Source organism: Eublepharis macularius, chromosome 9 (assembly GCF_028583425.1).
Source record: "Eublepharis macularius isolate TG4126 chromosome 9, MPM_Emac_v1.0, whole genome shotgun sequence".
Lineage (NCBI taxonomy): Eukaryota > Metazoa > Chordata > Lepidosauria > Squamata > Eublepharidae > Eublepharis > Eublepharis macularius.
In genome coordinates, this window is record NC_072798.1 from 342,051 (window position 1) to 350,625 (window position 8,575).

General features: G+C 51.5%; 1 protein-coding gene across 3 annotated transcripts in view; it reads left to right on the plus strand.

Moving 5' to 3' along the window:
- SBF1 (SET binding factor 1) overlaps positions 1-8,074 on the plus strand; it is a 115,731-nt gene extending 107,657 nt beyond the window's left edge. For all 3 annotated transcript variants that reach the window (XM_054987925.1, XM_054987926.1, XM_054987927.1), the window contains 9 exons: positions 9-194; positions 287-413; positions 504-637; positions 785-1,018; positions 4,839-4,952; positions 5,050-5,264; positions 5,390-5,477; positions 5,557-5,688; positions 6,848-8,074. In XM_054987925.1, coding sequence (XP_054843900.1) covers positions 9-194; positions 287-413; positions 504-637; positions 785-1,018; positions 4,839-4,952; positions 5,050-5,264; positions 5,390-5,477; positions 5,557-5,688; positions 6,848-6,946 — 1,329 coding nt within the window. In that variant the 3' untranslated portion in view covers positions 6,947-8,074. The remainder of the gene's footprint in view (positions 1-8; positions 195-286; positions 414-503; positions 638-784; positions 1,019-4,838; positions 4,953-5,049; positions 5,265-5,389; positions 5,478-5,556; positions 5,689-6,847) is intronic.
- The last annotated feature ends 501 nt before the right edge of the window (positions 8,075-8,575 follow it).

Below are 8,575 nucleotides of genomic sequence, written 5' to 3' on the forward strand. Positions count from 1 at the left end.
CTCCTCAGGTGGTGTCTCTAGTGCAACTGCTGTCGGATCCTTACTACCGTACCCTGGAAGGATTCCGGCTTCTGATTGAGAAGGAGTGGCTGTCCTTTGGGCACCGATTCAGCCACCGCGGGGCACAGACCTTGGCCAGCCAGAGCAGCGGCTTCACGCCCATCTTCCTGCAGTTCCTGGATTGTGTCCATCAGGTGAGAGCCAGCCCCAGCTACACCTGTGGGGCCCAAGAACCCTGGCTCCTCCGGGTGCGTCACTCAGCCTGGTGTCTTGCCCCACTCCGCAGATCCACTTGCAGTTCCCCCTGGAGTTTGAGTTCAGTCAGTACTACCTGAAGTTTCTCAGCTACCACGCTGTGTCTGCTCGCTTCCGCACTTTCCTGCTGGACTCTGACTATGAGCGGCTGGAGTTGGGTAAGGCTCAGGGTCAGGAGTGTGGTGGGCTGGGGGTGAGCAGCTCTTGAGACAGCAGCACCGCCTCCAGCCTGTGCCCTTTCTTGGCAGGCCTCCTGTACGAGGAGAAAGGGGATCGGAAAGGGTCCCCCCAGCTCTTCAGGTCTGTGTGGGACTACATTGACCGCCTGAACAGGAAGGTGCCCATCTTCTTCAATTACATGTATGCCCCCGAGGATGGGGAGGTGAGCTCAAGCTGTGTTTGCAGAACGGAGATGGAAAGCCACTGGGCTGTCCTTGGCTGGTTCCTTCTGGCAGGAATGGTGGCTGGGGGTGGGGCATTGTCTGCCTTCAGAGCCGGGGAAGCAGTCACGTTCTGGCTTTGTCCTCAGGTACTCCGTCCCTACAGCAACATCTCCAACCTCAAAGTGTGGGACTACTATATACAAGAGACCCTGTCCGAGGGCCCCTCGTATGACTGGGAGCTCGTGCAGGGCCAAGCGGAGCCCAGTGAGGAGGCTGGGCAGCCGGACACGAACGCGCCGCAGAGCAAGCGCAAGATCATCTGGCCCTGTTACGACAACCGCAGCCGCATGGAGCCTGATGCCATCTCACGGCTGCTGGAGGTTGGTGGTCTGGGGCGACTTGGCAGGATACAGCTCTTTCTTGACCCTCTCTGGGAAGAAAGGTGTTCTGGACTGCCCTCTGGGGTTGGCCTTGTGCAGCTTCCAGTCCCTTCATGCTCGAGTTCTGTTGTGACTTTTGACTGAATTGGGTGGCTTGTTGGAGAGAAGGGGAGTTGGTTACGCCCCAGCGCAGTGGGGAGAGGGCCGGCCCACGGCTGTGTTTAGGGGCATTCTGACTGAGGCTCCCTCCTGCTCTCCTTTGCCACCTGAGGAGTGTAGCTTCCTGCTTCTGAACTTGCCATCTTGGCAGGCAGCGCCCCGTGGTGTAGCAGAACTGAGAGCCCTAAACCTCTGCTGCTGACGACGACCTCCTGGGCCTCTTGGTGGCTTTCTGGACCAACAGCCAGGCTGTGGGGGACCCCTCCCCTTTACCCCCAGGGAAAAAATGGACATGATGTGAAAAATTGGAATATATGTGATCCGTTCCTATCATGCCAAAACCTATTTTGCTGCTTTAACAACACAAAATGTATCATTTATAATTTACTTAGGATATACAATCGTATTAATGGTTATATTTATGGAATTTAAAGGTATAAATGCCTTTGTTTCCTAGAAGCAAAATTGCAAATACAGCCAATAATAAAGCAAGAGGGATGCAAATTAGTGCATTCTTTGAGATCTTAGCATATTTCATTCATTCCAGAAAGATTTTTTGAGGGCTGAGGTCTCTTCCCTGACATAAAGCCTGTCATCTGCTTTGGCTTATAATGCTGGCCGTGTCTCAAAAGCATGGCCTGGTCCCAGTGGTCCATACTCTGTCCACATCCCGCCTTTGAAAACTGCCTGGAAACTGCACTTTGTCCAGGTTATTGTCAGGAACTGGCTACGGGTTGATTGGGTCACTCCTGGGCGTGGAAAATCTGCACTGGCTGCCCATCTGTCGCTGGCTACAGTTCTTCCTTTTAAGGGTCCCACCCCGTCTGTGGCCAGGGCACCTGAGCGCCTTCCACCTCCCGTACTGCCCATCCTGTGTCTTACCTGAGGGCTCTCTCGGGGCAGTGGTTTTCAGTTTTAGACTTGGCTTGTGTTTAATTTTATGGCTAGTTTTATGGGTTTTATGATTAGTCACATTTATGACATTTTTGTGTTTTGTTTTGTGAGCCACCTCGAGCCGGTCTCTGGAAAGGCAGCATATACTTTCCCCTAAATAAATAAAAGCAGGGCTTGCTGGCCCAATTCCTAGAGCCCTAGATTTTGTGTCCAGTTGTGCAGACTGGCCTTGTCTGCATTCAAGGAGGCCTTGGAATTGCCTGTGTCGGTAGTGGGCTGACCTTTCCGCCAGGGAGATCAGGATTGGTGGTAACTTGAATCAGTTCATTGGCTGGCTGGCTGGCATTGTTGCTGCTGCTGATACTCAGGCCCTTTCCCTCTCTATCACTATCACGCTCACAATCCCCAGCAAGACCCCTCATTTCGCTCAGGGCACCCTCCACCACCAGCAGGCTGGTTCTCAGAAGTTTCGTCCAGAGTGAGGGTTTGCATGCCCACTCCCCGCCCCGCCCCGCCCGCCTTTGCCCTCTTCAAAGGCCTCAGTACCACCTCTGCATCTCCCTTTTTCTCCAGATTGCTGCAGAGGGGATTCCCCCCCCTTTCCTACGTGAGCTCTCTAGAACAGGGCTTGGCAGCTGCTGTCCCCCCCTGAACTGGAAATGGAAAGGAGTTTAATGAGCAAATTAAAAGCGCACAGTGCACAGGCAAACACGACAGACTGAGCAAAGAAAAATCCGTTCTTTAAGCGGCATTCATTTTGGCCCCTCCATTGCTTTGGCTCCAGCAGTCGAGGGACATCCCCCCTTGTTTTCTCAGGACTGTGTGCTTGTGGCTGCGGCTCTGTTGGGCTGAGGGGGATGCCTCTCTCTCCTCCTGCAAGTTTGTAAATTGGCCTCCTCCCTGGACAAGCTGTCAAGGCCCCTCCCCAGCAGAGTCCTCGTCTTTTCCTGCCTGCTGAGAGAGCCAAAGATTCTCTCTTGAGCTCCCATGTGATTTGCCTGCCCACTGCCCTCCTCTGGCTGGGCTCATCTTCCATTTCCATGGCTCTGCAGTAGGGAGGGGACGCACCAGCCTAGTTTTCAGCTTTCCTCCTGCTAACCAGCAGCAAGTACCTTGCAGCTTCTGTGGCTACACTGAGTGCAAACGGCTGCTCTCCGGAGCTGTAGGTGCTGGCACCGGACTTTGCAGGCGGAGGGTGTTTCTCCACAGACTCACCTGCTTGGTCCACTGGGATAGGTGCTTCTTGCACTTGCTGGTGCTCTGCAGGGGCCAGCTGGGCTGTCGCTGGTGCAGGGAAGAGGCCGGTTGAGGACTGTGGACCGCATTCAGAACTGTCCTCGAATGAGTCTAATTGAGCAGCTTATCGTGTACACTTGAAACCTTGAGTCAAACCTTGGGCTTCAGAGGCTTCCCTGGGAATCTGGCCTTGTTCCCAGGGGGAGGAGGGGCTCTGGAAGGGAAGAGGTGCTTTCGCGCCTGCTTGATGCTGTGGGGAAAGGAGCAGTGCCCGTGCCTCCGCCTTGGCCTGGCTCTGGCGGACTCTTGTTTGTGAGCTAGTGACTTTTTTCTAGTCAGTCCTTCAGCAGTCTGGCCTGCGGGTGAAGAGTGACTTCTGGAAGTGATCTGCATACACCTGGCAGGGGAATGGGCAGGGGGCACGTGCAGCGGCCAGTCAGTTGCCTGGACTTTGGCCAGGGCATGGGGGGGGTGTTGTAATCCTCGTGGGTTGCTTGAATGGGGGTGGCCAGTGGATGTCGCAAAACCCTAGCGTGGAGCTCAATGCCCTATTAGGGGCAGGGCTTTGGCGCCCCCTCCAACTTGAGAGACATTCTCCACCAGAAATGTGGAAGTTTCGCTCCTCCAGCACACTAAAGGCAAGGTGACAGGAATTTTTAAAATAGTGCTCTGCTGCCAATTATAAATATCCTTACTGTCACTTACCCAAATATATTTCAAGACTCCAATCACACTGATACAAAAGAAATATGAGTTTTATTATTTCCAAATAAAGCTCATATACATACTCTCTTTAGCTCATATGCATAAAGTTACATTAGAGAACCTTATATACCGTAGCACGAATTGTTTACAGAATAAAATATCAAAATGGTTAATACAAACATCTCTTCAGAATTACATTTCCCAGGATACATGGCACCAGACAAGCTTGAGTGACAGGTCAGTCATACAAACATTTCAAAAGCTGGAGCCATATTTTTGTTATGGGTTCGAGACACTTCTGGGAAGCAGCTCTAGTTTTTTAGATATGGAATGAAAATAGAAAAAATGTTTACAGTTGCCAGAAACTTGCCCGCTCGCTGTGAGTTCAGGCTGACCGGCATTCCTAACCTCAGCAGGGAGGGAGGAAGAAAGATGCCACTGAGGCAGGTTTGCCTCCCGCGTGGGTGTTTAGCTTGACTAATGCTCACGTAGGATTTGGGGAGAAGGGTCCCCAGAAAAAACCCTTTAACACAAGGCGATGTGACCTGTTGCACAAATTAATCATTGGCCTTTTGTTGTTTAAAAAGGCAAGTCCATGAAGGAAGGACAGAGATAGCCAGTACTTGGCAAAGCAAAAAGGGGCTGAGGGCTGAGCTGAGCTGTCAGCAGGGATAGATTCAGGCTCCTGAAGGACTTTACCACCCCACTGGGCAGAATCGCTTCTGCAGCAAAAGCAGCTGGGCTGTTGGTTGGTGGCGACTTTCATGTACTGAGTTGGTGACTGAGAGTTAGCCAAAGAGTTCTGACTACAGTTTCCATCTTGCAGGAGCTACAAAATCTGGAAATGGAGCTGGGGCAGGTTCCAGAGCGTTGGAAAGAGACATGGGACAAAGTGAAGACCTTCCAGCGGTCAGAGGCCCAGGCAGACTCTAGCAGCCGAGTAAGGCGTCTCAAGCGGGGTGGTCTAGGGGTGGGACTCTTGCCGGGGGATGCCTTTGCCACCCAGGTGATGCCTCCTGTCGCCCCTTCACTCACAGGTCGCAGCCAGCTCTTTGCTGATGGCGTCCAGCCTGCCACACCAGCGGCGCTCTCTTGGCGTCTACCTGCAAGAGAGTGGTGTTAGCTCCACCATCAACCTCAGCCTTGACAGTGATGCTAGCAGCACTTCCACCCCCTCCAGTGGGAAGCAGGGGGGTCGCAAGAGCACGAGCACGCTCTACAGCCAGTTCCAGACAGCCGAAAGCGAGAACCGGTACGGAAGCATCACCACAGAGGATTTGCACAGGGTTTGCTACGCTGAGATGGGGGTGTCAGTTTGTGAAGAACCTCCTGCCCTGCCATGTTCTCGCCACGCTGAACAACCTTTGTCTTCTGCAGTTCATACGAGGGATCGCTTTATAAAAAAGGAGCTTTCATGAAACCTTGGAAGCCGCGATGGTTCGTGCTGGATAAAACAAAGCACCAGGTAGGAGAGGTAGTGGAAGGGGGACCTACCCTGGCCGGGCACGAGGGCAGAGGTGTGGTTCACAGTGCCTGTCTTGCAGTTGCGGTACTACGATAACCGTCTGGACACAGAGTGCAAAGGGGTCATTGACCTGGCAGAGGTGGAGTCCATCACTCCAGGCACCCCCACCATGGGAGCTCCAAAAATGGTGGATGAAAAGGCCTTCTTTGATGTAAGTTTTCTTTGTGGGCCGCTGGTTTTGCTTGTGTTAAGGAAATGGTACAATCTTTGTGCTGCTGCTGTAGTGGAATCGGAATGAGCCCAACAGTAGCAGACCAGTGATCCCATCTAGTTCAGCGCCCTGTTTTTTACAGCTAACTAGGTGATCCAGAAGTTCCACAGCAACGGGCTTTCATGTCCCCTGTCTCCAGGCAGGGCCATCCTGTTCAGCTGCCAAGGCTTTTGACAGAGAATTCCTTCGTCAGTTTTTCTAATCCTCTGTCAAGTGATCTGAGCGAGAGGTATCATCCCATCCCCTAACAGCGAGCTCCACAACTTAGTGATGCGTTGTGTGAAGAAGTACTTTGTTTTGAGGGCTTCACAATCCACTTTGATTTTCATCATTTTGGTCAATGATGTCCTCTTTGCATTTGGACGCTTCCGCTGTTTATCCTGATTGATAATCATTTATTAACTAATGGAATAGCTCCAGTCCTTACAGAGATCTCTCGTGGATTGCACTGTTGTTTTTCTTCCATCGTGAGAACTGTTCCTTTACTGCTACTCTCTGCTTCCAGCCATTTTACCGCTTTCTAATGCATAAGAGGACTCGTCCTCATCCCATGACTAAGTTTGTCCTGGAACTTTTAATGTCAAAAATGTTTTAGAAGGTAAAGTACAGGGCTTGCTCTTCTATGAGCTTGGTAACTGTCTTTAATAGTAGTTTTTAAAATTTTATTGATGTCATTTATAGTCTACCTTTCTCACTGAGACTCAAGGTGGATTACACTGTATGAGGTTAATACAATCAGTATCAAGTACGTGTCAATACAATACTATAAGGTAAACAGATATAAGTTTGAAAGACATCGCATTAGCAAGTTTCCAGCAGTTTACTCAGTACACGGAAAGCCCATGAAGCCAGATAGCCCAGCTGAGTAGCAAACAGAGAAGTGGCTTTTTCAGTGGTGGCCCCTCACCCATGGCACATCGCCCCCCCATGAGGTTCCCCTGGCCACCTGCCTTAATGTTCTTTAGGCTACTGGCCAAGCTTTTAAGTTAGAAGCTCCATCTTTTTAGCTGCTCTGTTTCTTGCCTGTTGGCATGCCCTGCTTTGGTTTTGATGGCTCTGTTATTGATCATCCTTGTGCTGTCTCTTTTCTTCTCTGCAGCTGAAGACGACAAAGCGTGTTTACAATTTCTGCGCCCAGGATGTGCAGCTGGCCCAGCAGTGGATCGACCGCATCCAGAGCTGCTTGTCTGACGCCTGAGCCTGCCCGTTGCTGCACATCTGGGCCTCAGCAGGGGACACAGAAGTTGTGCCTAGGCCATAAGGACAGGATTAATGGAGGGACACGGCGGGAAGAGAAGCCCCTCTCTGCACCCCCAGGCTGCATTCCCTGTGTGCTCCGCAAGCCTTGCTGGGCAGGGACAGTCCGGCACGTCATGGTCAGGACAGGCTTGGAGCAAAACAGCAGGAAGTGCAAGTGAGGAGCCTCCCCTTTCCCCAGCACTGCTCTTGAGGCTTCTGCTTCCGCACTTGTGGGGGAACATGGTGGAGCTTGCTGGCTCGTTCGCTGAGAGAGCCCTCTGCTCTGGTGGAGGAGGAAGGGGCCGAGTGTTTGACCGTTCTGCTGCTGAGGAATGGGGCAAAGAGGACCGCCCGAACAGTATTAGAGTCCTGAAGCACCCGCTTCGAGTGCGTGACAGCGCCAGCTCCTGCATCCACAGCTCGGGACTCTGGGCCTGGGGAGGGTCCACTGCCAGAGCCGGCACTGTCCACCTCTTCCTTCGGGGCAGTGTCGTCTGATACCAGCTGCATGAAAATGGATGCTAGTCTGGGCAGGGCAGTGGGGATGGCGAGCCTTGGCGTGGCTAGTCCTGAGAGGATGCCCTCCAAGGGACCCGCTGGAGACAGCCGTGTGCCTGCGGTCTGTCTCTCTCACACCCACCTCCCCTCCCCTCTTAATGCAGCAGGGGTCCCAGGACAGTTTGCCTCCTTTCTCCACCTTTCCTGTATAATATAATATCATCCCAAAGTAAATCATGTTCAATGCCTCTTGTCACGGATTGGGGAACTTCCTTCTTCCACTTGCATTTGACAGATAGCGCAGCCTCCCCTTTTAAAGGAATATTTTATTTCAAGCCCCAAGACATTGTACATAACCTTCTGCCTCCCCCCTCCTTTTTTTAAGTTGTACAATAAAGACTGAGGCAAGGTAGTGCAGGCTGTTGTGAAGTGGAGGGTTTTGTAACTTACCTACGCGGTTGTAGATTATTGAACTTTCTGTACATTGTGTCAAACCTACAGAGTCCTTGTATTGTATTGTGCCTAGAGGAAAAAATATATGAAGAGGAAGAAAAACTTAATTGAATTTAATAAAAAAAAATAAATACCATGTCTTTGGTCAGGTATGAGTCTCTCTTTTAGAGGTGGGCTGCTTTGCCAGTGCCCCACCATCCTTTGGAATCCTCTGCCAGCTTGCACAGCCAGACCACGGTTGAATCTCGGGGTGTGTGTGTGTGTGTGTCTGCATTGGTGGATGGCTGGAATTGGTAACCAGAATGCGGCAGGTAGCTATCATGTGATACCAGCCAAGTGATGTACTTCTCTGTAAATGTCAAGGACACTTGGGCTGGCACAGTGAGTCAGCATTGTGTTGGGATAGGCTACTAAGTAATATATAAGGATGCAGAGTCTTTCACTGTAAAGAGCTCCAGCTCTGCGGGTTGCTGGCAAAGCATTTTGTCAGTCAACGTAATAAGTCTGTAATGTGTCCACCTGTAAATTGTATAATACGCCATTTGTACTGAAGCTTGGCGTGTCGTGTCTTCTCTTGAACCCACCACTGAGGCCAGTGCTAGCATAAGCAGACTGCGACATGAAGCTGTGATACACA